Below are 15,506 nucleotides of genomic sequence, written 5' to 3'. Positions count from 1 at the left end.
GATCTCGCCAAGGCTTCCGTGCCACACTCTCTTTGCGATCTCGACAGGTTCCATTCGACATTCCTCATCCTCCCCAAACCTCACCTGCTCGCCGCTCATCGTCGCCCAAGCGCGCACACACCAAGGCGCACCCTGGCATCGATCGCCTCCTCTCAGCGGCTGCACAACGCCATCTACCACCATCGCAAAGGCCAACCACCGGCTCTGCTCGTCTTCGCATGCCTCTCGCGCTCCCGTAGACGCATCCTTCCACCTCGCCACACAACGAGCTGCAAAGCTGCGCCGCCGCCATGCCGACTCCGTTGTCCCAGTCGGGTCCGCACCCTGGCTCCGCACGCCCACAGAACCAGCATGCACAGCAGCCATACTACCCACAGGCGCAGCCTCTCCATCACCAGCATCAGCATCTCCAACGATACCAGCAGCATCAACAGCAGCCCTCGCCCCCGGCGTCTTCCTCCTCCTCCTCACAACAAACTCAAGCGCACCTCGACAGAGCTCCACCATCCCAGCCCATCGGTCGCAGCCAGTCCGCCTTCAACTTCCTCCTCAACAAGGCCAAAGCTCCCTTCTCCTCCTCCTCCAGCTCTTCCACTCTCAACGCCTCCACCTCCCTCTCATCCCTCTCCGTGCATCAAGAGGATCCCTTTGACGACACCACAAATCACATCCAGTACCACCGCCAGCTTCAGAACGACCACGCCTTTCCTCAGGCGCCCCCTTCCGCACCACCAGCTCGCAGGACAGCCAGCGGCGGCATCGAAAAGGCCGCTCGCTCCCATCCGCTCGCACACGACGCATCTCAGCCCTCAAAATCCACCGGCGCCCCCTTCTCCCGCCCCAGCTACTCGGAAGACCAACAGAATGCCGTCGCCAGCCCTACAAAGCGCGGCTTCTTCGGCGGCATCGGTCGCGATCGCAAGGCGTCCACCGCCTCCATCAAACAACCCGCCCCGCACAAGCCCAACTTCTCCCACAGCCCGCTCTCCAAACCTCAGCGCACCGACGCCACCATGGCTTCCAACTATGCGCACTTTAGCAAGAGCCAGTCCGACCTGCACTCCCGCGCCGACTACCCCTCGCCCACCAGCATGACCGTCGAGCTTCCTCGAGTGCCCGCCGTCTACCACAACAACACCGCACAGCCTCCCATCGATCGCAACAGATACCTCCGCTCCCCCAGCCCCGCCATGAACTTTTCTCGCAGCGTCGACGACCTCAGCATCGCAGAGCAGCAGCCCGCATCACCCTACCCAATCTCCCCCGCACACGGCGAGTCCTCCTCCTCCCTCGCCACCGCCGCCACATCCACCTCGCCCGGCACCTGGGGCGAGCACGGCATCCCCGTTCCTCAACCAGATTGGCGTCCAAGCGACATGGGCACCCTCGCCTCCCCCACCCACCAGAGCGCCGCCTCCTTTCAACGCTTCAAGCCAGGTCACAACAAGCTCGACTCGGTCGCATCGCAGCTCCAGCCTTCCTCCGGTTCCGTACACTTGCCGCCGCACAACTGGTCTGGAATGTCTCCGCCCCAGCACAGCTACATGCAGTCCTCGGCCGCTCCATCCACCGCTCGTGCAGATGCAAAGCACGCCCGCAAAGCTTCCAAACTCATGGGCAAGGAATCTTCGGCGCGCGGCGCCGTAGCCACCTCTCTCGCCGCCTCGCTCGGCCTCACTCACCTCGGCGCCGCCTCTGCAGCTGCCGTGCCGCCTCTGTCCATCCTCACCTCGGCAGAGCCAGTGCCGCTGCCACCAGGCGCTGCCTTCCAAGGCTTCCTGGCTCGAAACGCCAACATCAGCCTCACCCTCGCCCAGCTCAGCGGTCATGATCATGGCAAGGGCAAGGACAAGGAGAAGGACGTCACAAAGGGTTGGAAGCCCTATCGCGTCGTGCTCCAGGACGGCCGTCTGTGCTTCTACAAGCCGCCCAGTAACATCTCGGACGATGTCAAGGCGCTCTTCCCCACAGGCATCGTACGTGGCGTTCCCGACACCCCCGCCTCTTCTGCCTCCATCTCGAGCCTCACCGCCGACCAGCTCGTGAGGAGCGGCCTCAGCAAGCAGGACCTGCTCAGCGCAACGTCGAGTACGGCCGAGATGACTTCGCCCCTCGCATCTCCCAGTTTGCGACCGCGTCTTCCCTCTGCGCGCCCCAACAAATCCACCACCACTCCCTCCGAGGTACCGACGACACCTGTCGCAGTGCCACAACCTGCCGAAGTCGACGCACCGCGTCATCAGTCCTGGCTCAAGCCCGGAAAACATCCGGATCTGGTGCTTGTCGACACTGTTGATGCCCCTCCTGCATGGGCGGACCGCATCCAGGCCGGCACCTTGGAAGCACTTGCGCACGAGTTTGTTCACGCCACGCAGTTCCCGACAGAGCAAGCTGAAGCACAAGCCTCACGGCGCTCCATCCTCCCATCACCACTGGTTCCCGGATCGCGTGCAGCAGCCAGCTCTGCCGAGTCCGCCGTCGAGTCCTTCGTGGTGGCCGTGCTTGCCAACGCTTCCTCCGCCAAAGATGCGCCCCAGGGAGCAAACAAGCAGATCAGCGCATTCTTCCTCGACGTCGTCAAGCAGGCAGAAGAACTGACCTCAGCCGGCACGGATGTCACGCAGTCCATCTCTGCTTCCGTCCCTTCTCTTGCCTCACGATTGCGCACGCTGCTCGATGTCGCGACTCGGGCCGGCCTCTTTGGAATCCTCACAGGCGACACGCTGAAGAAACTGGCAGTCCTGGTATCGATGGACATAGACGAGCTCGACAACAAGATGCAGGTCTATGCCAGCCCCATCCTGTCTCTTTCGGACGCCCAAACGTCCGAGCAGCCCAGAGATTGGATAGCAAGACTAGCAGAGAAAGAGGCAGCCAGTGCACGCGAGGATCTGCGCAAGCTTCGCAGCTCTCTTGAGTTGTCGGACGACCTGCTGCTCCAGCTCGAGCCGCTCGAGATCGCCCAGCAGATCCAGGCCTTCCACGTCAACGCTCTGCGACGTCTTGTCATCAGCGGAACTTCCTTCCTCGATCTCCTCCACCCAATTGCGACCGATGCCGATGGCATCGCCGCCCTCAGCTTCGACTCGTTGTCGCCGCATCCGCTCACCACGCTCGCTCTCAGCCACCTGCTCAAGTCCAGTTCCTCCGCCCAAGACGCGCCCAACGCCGCACAGAACGGCGCCCGACACCGCGCCTCGGTCCTGCGCCACTGGATCGCCATCGCATCCTACCTGCTCTCTTTGGGCGATGTGGCGGGTTGGATGGCCGTTTGCGCCGCTCTCTGCTCTCGCGCAGTCACTCGCCTCGAACAGACCTGGCGTTATCTTGCCGAGGGCGACCGCGTCCTAGTGGCAGAGGAATGGGCTCCCATCCTGTCCAGCCTTTCCTGGACCGAGGGTCTAGCTGTTCATGCGCGTCCTCGCTTCGTCGGCGATGGCACGCAGTCGTTCACCACCTCGCCAAACGGCACGAAGATCGCAGTCGTCCCCTATCTGGGCAGCGCCTTCTACCGCACTTTGCGCCAGCCGAACACCCCATCGCCATCTCCCTCTGGCCTGCTCTCCATGTCCATCTCGAGCCGCGCAGAAGACGCCGCTCATCTTTGGGTTTCGGTCAACGAATGGCGCTCGGCGTGGCAAGGAGAGCCAAGTCTCGCCCTTGCTGCTCATTCCGAGCCAGTGGAGGAGTATCAAGCAGCGTTGCAGCTGCTCTTCCAGAATTCGAACACGCCAGTGTCTACGATGGAGTCCAACATGGAGCGCTCCTTCCAGCTCGAGCCGAGAGCGCTCGGCAACATCGACGCTGGCAGCCTCGACGCCCGCGAGAGACTCTCTCTCCCCTCCAGCGCCGACGCCGACCTGCCGCTGGTGCCGCTTCTCTTCCCGCAGCCGCTTCCGCTGCTCTCCTTGCTGAACACGTCTCAGATCAAGGCGTCCCTTGTCCGTCGAAATGACCCACGCGCAAACCAGATCCACGATCCCCAAGCCACCATCACATCACGCTCAATGGCGCGTCCGTCGCTGGCAGGCTCGCCTCTGGCCCGTGCCTCGGCATTCTCGCCACCCTTGGGCCGATCGAGTCGCAACGCTGCCTTCAGCGGCGTCGTCGAGTGGTCTTCGATCTCAGCGTCTACGAAGTGGGACGACGCCAGCAACGGGGCCGTCAAGATTGGCAACGAGCTCGTACTGCGGTTGGTTCAAGAGGCCAACCTGTCCTTGCCCGGCTCCCCGATGACCAGCAAGCGCTTCTCGCAGGACTTTGGCCGCGCTTCTAGGCCACTCTCCCAGGTCTCGAAGCGTTCCAGCTTGCCCGCGTCGAACCGAAGCTCGGTGATCGACATTGTGGTGCCGGTCCAGGTGGTCGTCAAGGCAGCCACGCTTGATCGCATGATCGACCTTCTCGTCATGGGGGTGCAGCATATCAATGTCCCTCCCATCTCTTCTCCGATGGATGGCCCAGACCAACAGAGCGCACCTCAGCGCAAGACTCGATTGGTCATGGACATGGAGTCGTACCGCACCACGTTCCTCGCCACCTTCCGCAGCCTCTGCTCTGCACCCGAGCTGTTCGAGCAGCTGCAAAAGCGCTTCTCCACCGCGATCATGGCGAGCAAGGAGCTGGCAGGCGCAGAAGAGTTCCGCAGCTCGAGCCAGTTCCCGTCGTGGATCGGAGTCATTCCGGTTGGCAGCCAGGCAGAGCCGACCGATTGGGAGATGGTCTACCGCATCCGCATGGGCGTGGTGCTGACGCTGCGACTCTGGATCGACCGCTTCCCTCAGGACTTTGTGGACGACGACGACCTCTACCACCTCGCGCTCAACTTCCTGCGCCATCCTGGCATGGAAGTCACAGCTGAGGACCCCGATCAGCAAAAGGTCGTGCATGCCCTTGCTCAGCTTCGGAGCATGTTTGGCTCGAGGATCATGGGCGCAAATGCCAGGCAGGAGGAGGGCAGTGCAGATCTCCGAGAGTCGTCAGCAAGCCGACTTCGACTTTGACCGCGCATCGGCGGCTGAGCTGGTCGAATACCTCGAGTCGATCGCGACGGTCTTCTTCGACAAAATCGTTGATCGCGACCTTCTCGTCGTCAGCGAGATCTTTGAGAAGCAGGCGATCCAACCGACTGCGTGGTACACGGTCAAGTCGGCTGGCACGCCGCCGGGCGAGGAGGACAAGCCCGTCACCAACATGTACACCCTCCTTGACGTGTTGCGGGCGCCGGCCGGGACCAATGCAGACGCATCCAAGGACTCCACGGCCAGCCTCCAGCTTAGGCTTCCCTCGGCCATCCGTGACGCATTGGCAGCTCAAAGCCTCTTCCGTGGCTGGATCGCCATTCATATCATCGAGTCGGGCATCGGCCTCGAGCGTCGTCAGGAGAGGCTGTCCAAGCTTCTCGATGCCCTCTGGCTCTGCAGGGCCCGCATGCTCAAGCTCCGGGGTGACGAGACGACAGCCACTGCAAATGCTCAAGCTGGCAATGCAGGTCCCATTGCGGATACCTCGCTGCCATTCCGTGAGCCTACGATTGGATCGTTCGTCGAGTCGGCCATCGTCAACACCCTCGGATCTTCCGAGTCGCGCATCTTCCTGCGTGCGTGGCAAGGTGTCGCCGCCGCACGCGGTGGTCGAGGCGACGGCATCGACGACCTGATGCCGAAGCAGATTGACGCCGATCTGCGTTCGGCTGTCGACATGGCCGGAACACCAGACATTGGCTGGATCCTTGCTTGCCTCGCCGAGGCGGCCACGCGAGCACCGAGTGTGCCAACGTCGACAAGCGACGTCGAGCTGATCGACTTTGAAAAGCGAGGCACCATGTGGGCGTTGATCGATGGTGCTGTGCGAGTGCGACCTGCATGCACTCTCCCTGACCTCGTCGACCTTGCTGGCGCCCGACTCCGGCTCATGCAGAGTGCCCTTACTCGCGTCATCTGGGATCGCCGTGCCTTCCGAGAGGACGCAGCAAAGGAGATGCGCAATGCGCCCCCCGTTCGCAGCGATGCCAAGCTGCGCCCTACCACCTCGAGCAAGGCGCTCTCGGGCCTGTCCAAGCAGCAGCAAGAGAAGCTGCGTCGTGACCGAGCGGCACTGGAGTTGCTCAAGTCTCTTCCCTTGGCTCCTCCGATCTCATCGCGCGTTTCGAGCATGCCGTCTAGTCGTGCACGCGCTTCGAATGTATCGTCTACTGCCTTCCCCTCGATGCCGCAGTCGTCGGACAAAGCCGCCATGGTTCAAGCGCCGCCTCCCGACAAGGCGACGATCCGAGCACGCCGCATGACCGCGCTCTTCAAGGGCGCCGTGCGTCCGCTGATCTCGTTGGACAAGCCCAACGAGCCCAGCAAGCCAACCGCAGAGCTGATGCGCCTGACGCCCCTGCAGAAGCCTTCGCTCGTCGCCGGATTGGGTGGTGCCCGTGTTTCGGTTTGGAACAACGCGCAACGCTCGTTCGTCTTCCACCTCACTTCGCAGGAGGGGGCCAAGTACCTTTTGCAGACCACCAATGCTGCGGACCTAGCAGAATGGATCAGCCAGATCGAACGCGCGTCCAAGGAATACGCCGCGCCTCAGCTTCTCGATGCGCGCAAGGGAGGCGTCCCGTCCAAGACGAGGGCGGGGCCCGCGCCCCTCTATGCACGACCTTTGGCCGAGCTGGCAGAACGTGAGGGACACTCTGTCCCCACGGCTGTCGAGCGCATGTTTGCCGAGGTCGAGGCACGAGGGCTGCGCGAGCAGGGCATCTATCGAATCTCGGGCTCCAAGAGCGCCGTGGAAAATCTGCGAACAGCGTGGGACCAGCAGCCTGCCGAGTCGATCGATCTCTCGACGGGCGAGTTCAGCGACGTGCACACCATCGCTGGCGCTATCAAGGCGTGGCTCCGTGAGCTGCCTGAACCGCTCATCACGTTTGACTCGTACGACGCGCTCATCGCGACCAATGCGATGGAGAACGACGACCGCCTCTACGCCATGCGCGACATCATCTGGAAGATGCCCAAGTGCCACTTTGATGTGCTGCGCCGCACCGCCGAGCATCTCGCGCGTGTGGTGGAAGAGGGCGAAATCAACAAGATGCTGGCGCACAATGTCGCGCTTGTCTTTGGCACGTCGCTTCTTAACCCGCCTCCGGGCCCATCGAGCGTTGCGATCGGCTTTGGCAACCTTGGCAAAGCGGCCAATGTCGTCAAGACGATCGTCACCATGCACGAGTGGCTCTTTGAGCCCGAGCCCGAGCCGGAGCCGGAGCCAGAGGCTGAAGCTGAGGCTGAGGCGGAAGGGGAGGCTGAGGCTGAAGCGGAGGGACAGCGCGGTGTCCAGCAGACCGCCGATGTGGACCATGCCAACCTTGCGAGCGCATCTGCGACCGAAGTGGATGTCGAAGAGGCTTCGTCCCCCGTCGAGTCGATCAAGGCGACCCGTCCACGTGGAGCTTCAATTTCTTCTTCCCAGGACTCGCAGCCCGGCTTGAGCAAAGACGTCACGGTGCTGACCAACCAGCAGGACGAGGAACAGGCGCAAGCTGACGAGGAGGAGGCTTCAATTCTCACCGAGCTTGCACCGCGGCCTCGCCGAGGCGGCCGAACGCGACCGCTGACCATTGTCGGACTCGACGGATTGGCCGCGCTTGGTGCGAATGAGGACATCGTCAAGGTGCTCGAGAGCGGCACGAGCCCAGTTGCCGAGGCATCTGAGGGCGAGGATGGCACGAGCGAGTCGCAACCATCGCAGGCTGCTCCACGGATTGTTCTCTCCGGTGCCGGCGACGAGAGTGATCGGGAAGCCGAGGCGGACGAGGGATCGGACAGCGGAGGTGACGATTCGCACGAGCAAGATGCGGTCGCTGATGCGACTGAGGTGGGTTCTGAGGCCGCACAAGTTCAAGAAAAGGAGGGAAATGCGGACGAGGCTTCGGGCGCTGCAGCAAGCGCGCGACCCAGGAAGACGCGCAGCACGTACCGCGACAGCGTGTTCACGTCGTACTCGATCTACGCCGACTGCTTTGACAACATGAAGCTCGAGAGCCAGTCGTCGGCGGCAAGCATGGTCAAGCGCCAGTCGATGCACCTCTTGAACTCGCCTCCTGAGGCACAGGAGGCAGCCACGGGCGACGCGACCGTGACCAAGTAGATGATGCTCACAGATGAGCATACATTTTGTAAGCATATACACGCTCACGGAGCGCGCTAATGATACCCAGGCCATTGCAGAAGAAGCGTTGCGTGGGGTGCGTTCGCCGCAGTGAGCTGGAAGAGCGACCGAGCGGAAAGAGTAGTGAACTGGTGTGTGCCATTCGTCCAATCAGCGAGGGGAGCGTGCATTCACGGATCCAGCGACGTCCGTTGACGTGCGGCGCAGTGTGCGTTCGAGTTTGAGCTACGAGCTGCGTGCGAGTGCAAAACTTTCGGCTTCACAAGGTCCCAGCTTGGCGACTTGCCTGCGTGCATCGATCGGCGACCTCATCACACGTCCACTTTTGAATGGAAGCTCACCAGAGCCTGTGGTCGTACATTTGACGACGACTCGCTCTTGCTGTGCTCGTGCTCAGAGTGGACGCTGTCCCTGGGTTTCGGTCGCCCTCCGAGAGGATGCACTTGACACTCTGCAGACGTCCCCGCGAAGTCTCGCTTGGCCGTGCTCACAGCGTGCGACTCACGACACGCCCGAGCCTCAGAAAGCAGGCTCATCCAGTTGAGTCCATCGACCATTAACGTTTGCTGCGCTGTGCTCACAGGACCCTCGCAAAAGCAAAGCGACCACTGCGTGGATGTGCTCACACTAAAAGTCTGAGGCTGTCCTCATCGAAGCGGCGTCTCGAGTGCGCACTGTGCCCACTCGCGATAGCAGTGTAGATGCTGGGTTGAATCGGTGTTTGCAGGGTACATGCGGTATCACTCGTCGTCGTCTTCGTCAAAGCGTGGTGGGCGGGCGGGAGCGTCCGAGGCGCGCGAAGCGTCGGGCGACGCAGCTGCATGTGGCCCCGAGTAGTATCCTGAATCCGAGACGTTGGACTTTCTCGGCGCAGCACGCGATTCAGGATATCTTGACGTATCGGTCAGCTCGGACCGCATGGATTCATCCTGTTCTGTGGCTTGCAAGCTCCAGTCCGCGCGTGCGCTTGGTGCGCTCGGGGCCTTTGACACGCTCGAATCGTCCAGTCTCGCCGGAAGCGGTGGTAGGAGAAGGTACGCCGTGCGTGCATCGAGTTCGGCCTGCAACTTTGTCTCTGCCTCCACCTCTGCGGGTGCGCGCAGCGACCTCAGATGCGAAAAGGCGGTGGAGAAGAAGCCGCGCAGTTCGGCCACTTCGTGTGCCGAGATGTTGTGCATCTGCAGATGCACCGAGTTGAGCATGGGCACACCGGCGAGGATCTTGCTCTGACGTGCCTCGCGGATGTCCTTGAGCAGCGCACGCACCCGGTTGGACTGCGGTACGTCATCCGCAGCGTTGTCAAGCAGACTGCTCGACACGCCGACCCAGTGGTGCGGAAGCAGCGAGAAGCCCGCCTGCGTGGTCTCCTGCTTGAGCGTCTCGGTGAGCGCCTCGACGGACAGCCAGGTGGGCGGCACAATCACGGCTTTGCGCCGCTTCTTCAGGTACAGCGCCACCCATAGCGGCACAGTCGCAGGTGAGGGCGGTCGAAATGGGCCATAGATGCCGGAGAGGAGACGCACGCGGTCGATCGAGGTGAGCGGGACGATGGTGAGCGAGGTGCTGGGCAGAGAGGTGGTGGCAAGCTCGAGCTCGGTGGCGGTGAGCCCGCGTGCGTGTGTCGACACCGACACGCTCGTGGATGCGACGCTCGAGCCGGATGAGGATGCGAATGCGCTCGACATGGTGCCGCTGCGTTGAAGGAGAAATGGTCGCGGTGGGTGGAGCTCGGATGGCGAAGTGTTGCTCTCTAGCAAAAGACGCGCTGCGGCGGCGCGCCTTTCTTGCACTCAACGCGAAGGGTTGCATCGGACATCGCCTCCACCTCGCCCGATCCGAATACTCAGTCGGCACGTCTGCCCCGGATGAAAGCGCCAAGGCCAAGCCCAGGGTCCAAGGCTCGCTCGGTGCAGCGACCCGAACGTCAACTTCATTCAGACTCGCAATCCTCCCACCCGCTGCTGCGCCTATCGGAACCAAGCCGACTCTCTTCCATCTTGCCACATAGAGAACGACGCATAGGCCCGCAGCTGCCCTTCGCCACCTCGTGCCGATCGTCGAAGGAATCACCTTTCATCTCTGCTTCGTCACGGCGTCGGATCACCGCTGTCACTCCTCCATTCACACGTCAAGTGGCGTCAAAGTCCAAATCCCTCCCGAAGACCCGTAGATCAGCACAGACCGGGTGCACCACCCTCGCAGATATGCCTGGATCCGTACCGCATCGATCAAGGTACGCACCGTTGCGGCGGGACACTGCCTCGAGCTCCACGCCATCCCGCCTCCGGTCTGCGTACCTCGATGCGCGCTCTTACCTCGACCGCACATGGCAGGCATTCCTCGCGCTGCCTCCAGGCCAGCGCTACATCATCTACCTCGCCGTCGGCATCAAGGCGCTTATCTTTGCCGTCGTCGTCTACATTGGACCCGAGGCCATGTTCGACGCTACCGCCAAGCTCGCCATCTGGTTTGGCGCACAGCCGCTCGGCGCGGCGCTGCTCATCGCCCTCGTGGTGGCCGTCAGCTTCCCGCCGCTCGTCGGCTACGGCACCTGCATCACCCTCTTTGGTCTCGGCTGGGGCGTCCAAGCTGATGCCACTGCGGAACATCCAAAGCTCAACGGCAATCTGTGGCATGCATGGCTGCTAGCCTCGACTGCGTGTCTTCTTGGCGCCACCGTCTCGTTCGGCGTGCTGCGCTTTCTGATCGTGCACCACAGCAAGCGCGTGGCGTGGATCAGCTCGGCGCTCAACGATCCAAAATTCGTGGCGCTATCGACGGCGGTGCGACGCCGTGGACTGTCGATGGCCATCCTCATCCGCTTCTGCCCGTTCCCCTTTGCATACTCGAACCTCTTTTTCGCCAGCCTCGTCGATGCCGTATCGCTCGGCCATTTTCTCACGGCTACGGCGCTCATCACGCCCAAGTTGCTGCTGCACGTGTGTATCGGAACGAGGATGTTCGTGCTCATGGACAGGGAGCAGCGTGCGCATCTCGACGGATGGGCAAAGGCGCTCAATGTGCTGTACATCATCATCGGGTCTGCAGTGGGTGCGGCAACAGGATGGATTGTCTGGTCAGAGACCAAAAAGGTGCTGCGTGCAATCGAGCAGGAAGCACAGACGCAGGAGGGACAAGTGCAACCTTCCCGCCGTTCGCGCAATTCTCGGCAGACCCAGTACCGCGACACGTCGCCAGATCCAAGCGCGGGCGAGGCTGGCACGCCTTTCGTGCTCGATGTGGAAGGCAGTGCAGGGTCGGATTCAGACGCTGATGAGGTCGGTCGCGGCTTGCCTGCGCGCGACCGTGCGAGCAAGGACAAGCAGAGCCTCCTCCCGCGCTAATTTATACACTGTACAAATCTCATTCATTTCAGTCACATCCGCGGCTTCATTCGTCGCGAACGGCTGTCTATTGCACGTCGATCTGGCCCACACTAATCGGAGTCCTCTGCCGTCGCAAGCGCGGTGTATGCGTCCTGACGCCCGCTTCTTCCACCGGTCGACCGACCCAAAGTCGTCGACACATCGCTGAGACTGACGCCCGACGTTTCGGGCAGGTGCCAGAACGTAAACGCGCAACTCAGCGCCGACACCACGCTAAACACGCCGAAACACCCCTGCGGCGTGATGAGCTTGACCAGATGCAGAAACGTCGACGAGACCAGCAGATTCGTCGTCCAATTCGTCGCCGTTGCCAGACCAGCGCCCAGCCCGCGCACCTGGCCCGAAAAAATCTCGGCCTGCACCAGCCACGGTACGATGCCCAGCCCGAGCGCATAGCTGAGCGTAAACAGCACCATGCAGATCAGCGTCCAGTACGGCCAGGCCGAATGCGCCTCCCTCGCTGCCTCGGGGCTGCCGCTCACCGGTCCGAGGTCGATCTGGCTGAACCCGATGCTGACGAGCACCAGCGAGACGGTCATCGCAGCCGTGGTGTACAGCATGAGCTTCCGGCGACCCCAGCCGTCAATGTAGCGCATCGACACGGCGGTACCGATGAAATTGGCAACAGCGATGCCCACCGCAGCTGCGTTTGGGTTGGCCACAAACCCCGCCATGAGCAGGAGCCGACCACTGAAGTACATGAGCGAGTTGAATCCACTCGCCTGCTGGAAGAACTGGAGTGCACATGCGATCACGAGCGCACGTCGATGCGTCGGATCGTGCAGCAGCGTGTTGAGCTTGCTCTTGACCTGCGTCGTCCGTTGGCGCGCGCTCGAGGTGATTTGCTGAGGCGCCCCAGCGATGCGCTCCAGCGTTGCCTGCAAACTGGCCTGTCCAGTGCTGTTTTCCTCGGCACGACGCTCGGCCGCCTGCGAAGCGTCTGGGTCCGTTTCTTCACGCTGCGTGGCGCCCTCCATGCTGAGCGCGATGCGCTCGATCTCGCTGTCGATCATGCGTGCGCTTGCGTTCGGATAGATGCGCTGCAGCACGCGGCGTGCACGAATGATGCGTCCGCGCGCCACGAGCCAGCGCGGCGACTCATCCAGGTAGATCATGCCGACCAGCTGAAACACCGCCGGAATGCCACCTGCCAGCACCATCCAGCGCCAGCCGTGTGGGAGATTGTAGAATGCAGCATCGATGAGATAGGCGATCACCTGACCGCCGGTGACCAGCAGGCTGTTGATGCCGACGACACGCCCGCGTACCTTTGTTGGCGCCACCTCGGCGAGATACGTCGGCACCACCATGCTCGCCATGCCCACTCCGAGACCCACCAGAACGCGGCCGAGGACCAGCTCGCGCACCACCTGCGAAGCAGCCTGCTCGAGCGCACCGAGAAGGAAGAGGACACCGGAGGCAATCATGACCTTCTTGCGCCCGAGCCAGTCGGCCATTCTACCCGCGACGACCGATCCTAAGATTGCGCCCACCGTAGTGGCGCTCACGATGAGCTCCTGCTCGCCCTCGCTCAGCTCGTGACCCAGGTCGGCATGGATGGCAACAAGCATGCCGCTTGCAATTCCGGTATCCCAGCCGAACTGCAGGCCGCCCAGACACGCCACGCCCGTGAGCCGGGCGAGGTAGCTCGCTGAGCTTAAGTCCGAGTCGTCCAGCGGCCGAAGCGTGTCTTGCTCGTCTTCGTCCTCGTCGTTGTCTTCCGCAGACCGCAGGGGGTTGAAGCGATCCAGGTCGCTCAGACGGTTTGACTTCTTGCCGTTTGTTGTCGGCTGCGTTGGCGGTGGTGCGTCAACGCCTATGGTTGCCGGATCAGTCATTGCTATCCCTTGGCTGCGCTCAGCCGAGCCGGATCCGGACGGCGAGAACGTGTCCAGCTCGAAGCTTGCCTCTGATGACGGCGAAGGGGAACTGATGCGGAAGGACGGCAGGGACGGTCCCCCACGCTTTGTTCCGCTGCTGGCTGTCGTGGCTGGAATCGTGGTGGTCCAACTTTGAATGCTGTCTTGTTGCTTTCGAAAGCTTTGTTGTGACCGGCTGTTTGTGCTGGCTGGTCTTGGAAGTCACACGTGTGCAAGCGCAGTGGAGAGATCAAAAGAGGTTTAAGCTTCCGCCGGTGTTTCCGTGCAGCAGAGTGACGGAGGTCTGTGTGATGGGCGCACGGTCGCCGTGGGCGGGATGTGGACCCTGCTGCGTCTCTGCAGCCGAAATGCAACCTCCACTCCCACCAGGAGCTCACGCGACTGTCACACCCCTCTCAGAGCGCCGCCAAAACGCGGATCGTCAGAATTAAGCTAGAAAGCCAACTTGTGAAAGCATGTCTGTCGACTTGCATCCGCTATGAAGACGGCCTATCCTGCATCAAAGGAAGGTCTTCCCGCACTATGAAATGTGCGTTGTCAGTCTGGATGACTGCGCAGTCCTGCAAGGCCGACATGTCGTGGGCGATCCAGTTTTGCGCTATCCCTCGGTGGCGGGATGGATTCAGACATGGCATCGTGTGGTCACTCGGCCGTAGCTTTAAAGATACTTTGCATCTCTGCATGGCAATCGATGCGGTGCATGCTCCATTTTTGGGCGGAGAATTGGTGGGGAAAATCTTGAGTTCCAGCGCGTGCGGTCCCATCAACATGCGTCGGAGTCGTGATCACGGGTCGCTTCATCCTGAAGAACTTCGTGACTTCAACGAGAGACGAGCGTTCGGCTTGCGCGAGACTGTCGCACATGAGAGCGCGGCCTTTGTGCGCAGAGCCATGGGCCGTTGTTATAGCTCCAATCCTTCCTCGGCCTCCCTTCGGAGGTGCCGGCAATTGTGTTCGCTTGCAGATGCCTTTGTCTTTAAGCTCCAGCTGCGTCTATTGCTTCCGCAGCGACTGAAGATCGGGAGCGGAATCACAGTGTGCGCCGTCGTGCGGTCTTAGATTGCGCATTCACTTCTCAAAGTCCCTTTGTTTGGCCGGCGGCGGTGTTCGACAAAGCGCACACCACCGTGTGGGACACTATGAGGAGCGGTAGCGTTCGCGATTGCGCAGCGCTGCATACCCGCGTCTATATATGGTGAGCTCAATGCTCCGGCTTATGACTTTGTCCAGCATCAGACCATTCTCTTCAATTTAGACCCTACTCCTCCTCAGATTGCAAAACGTTTCTTCGACGATTCGGTACTTCATCGACCATGGGAGATTTCGGGCACGACTTTAACAAGTTCCTGGAGATCGTGACGGAGATCTACAACAAGTATGGATCGCTCGACGATTATGCCAGGGGCGAAGGTGTATGGCGTTTCAGGGTGTTTGGCATGTACACCGTGACGGCTCGGGCCATCATGGAGCACAACGGCATGGATCTGTACGACACGAGCCTGTTCGGCGCCGAAAAGTTGCTGGACGACATTGTCGGAACTACGGACTGGGCTCAGCTCAGCGAATCGCACCTGTGCCATCGTCAGGATCAGGCTCATGGCTGCTTCGTCCACCACCTTACCGGCACTATGTACAGCATCGTATTGGACGTCCGTGCCCTGGGCGAGGAATGAATTGCCTCTCCGCAACATCCACTCGGTCTGCAAGCTTGGGCGACCGAAAACCAGATTGCTCTAAATCCTTCGGTATGTATTGACAATCTCGACGTTCGTCGCAGCCTGTCCTTGTCCAGATCACGATGAGCTGATCGAAGTCGTCTTGCAACGTCCTCATCTGCTTTTATAATTGACTGCCACCAGAGATGGCTGGCTGCTGACCGGGACAAATACGATTATCAGAAAGCATACGTCCCGTCAAGAAAGGGCAATGTCCAAGTCAAGCCCTCGAACGACAAGCGTCGGCTTCCTCCCTCAGAACGACCGCCACCACGACCGCAACCATGTCTGTGCAGTCAAGGGTCTCGATCACGCCAGACCAGGACATGTTCAAAGACCACGACACATCTGACGTCTCATGCCTGTCGCTCGTT

At 61.4% G+C, this 15,506-nt stretch overlaps 5 protein-coding genes across 5 annotated transcripts; 3 read left to right on the top strand and 2 right to left on the bottom strand.

Moving 5' to 3' along the window:
* Positions 1-290: 290 nt before the first annotated feature.
* PAN0_002d1270 (uncharacterized protein) lies at positions 291-8,130 on the top strand (the record flags this gene model as incomplete). The annotated part of the gene is made up of 2 exons (XM_014803437.1): positions 291-4,975; positions 5,094-8,130. 2 exons carry the CDS (start codon positions 291-293, stop codon positions 8,128-8,130), a joined length of 7,722 nt encoding a protein of 2,573 aa, XP_014658923.1.
* Positions 8,131-8,891: 761 nt separating this feature from the next.
* PAN0_002c1269 (GINS complex, PSF2 component) lies at positions 8,892-9,836 on the bottom strand (the record flags this gene model as incomplete). The annotated part of the gene is made up of 1 exon (XM_014803436.1): positions 8,892-9,836. The coding sequence occupies one exon, from the start codon at positions 9,834-9,836 to the stop codon at positions 8,892-8,894; it is 945 nt and encodes a 314-aa protein (XP_014658922.1).
* Positions 9,837-10,016: 180 nt separating this feature from the next.
* On the top strand, positions 10,017-11,495 carry PAN0_002d1268 (Golgi apparatus membrane protein tvp38 protein; the record flags this gene model as incomplete). The annotated part of the gene is made up of 1 exon (XM_014803435.1): positions 10,017-11,495. One exon carries the CDS (start codon positions 10,017-10,019, stop codon positions 11,493-11,495), a length of 1,479 nt encoding a protein of 492 aa, XP_014658921.1.
* Positions 11,496-11,587: 92 nt separating this feature from the next.
* On the bottom strand, positions 11,588-13,375 carry PAN0_002c1267 (general substrate transporter; the record flags this gene model as incomplete). The annotated part of the gene is made up of 1 exon (XM_014803434.1): positions 11,588-13,375. One exon carries the CDS (start codon positions 13,373-13,375, stop codon positions 11,588-11,590), a length of 1,788 nt encoding a protein of 595 aa, XP_014658920.1.
* A 1,355-nt stretch (positions 13,376-14,730) lies between these two features.
* PAN0_002d1266 (uncharacterized protein) lies at positions 14,731-15,090 on the top strand (the record flags this gene model as incomplete). Its single annotated transcript, XM_014803433.1, has 1 exon — positions 14,731-15,090. One exon carries the CDS (start codon positions 14,731-14,733, stop codon positions 15,088-15,090), a length of 360 nt encoding a protein of 119 aa, XP_014658919.1.
* Positions 15,091-15,506: the final 416 nt, after the last annotated feature.

This window comes from Moesziomyces antarcticus (genome assembly GCF_000747765.1).
Source record: "Moesziomyces antarcticus DNA, scaffold: scaffold_v10002, strain JCM 10317, whole genome shotgun sequence".
In the NCBI taxonomy this organism is placed as follows: domain Eukaryota; kingdom Fungi; phylum Basidiomycota; class Ustilaginomycetes; order Ustilaginales; family Ustilaginaceae; genus Moesziomyces; species Moesziomyces antarcticus.
This window is presented reverse-complemented; position numbering and strand designations above follow the sequence as displayed.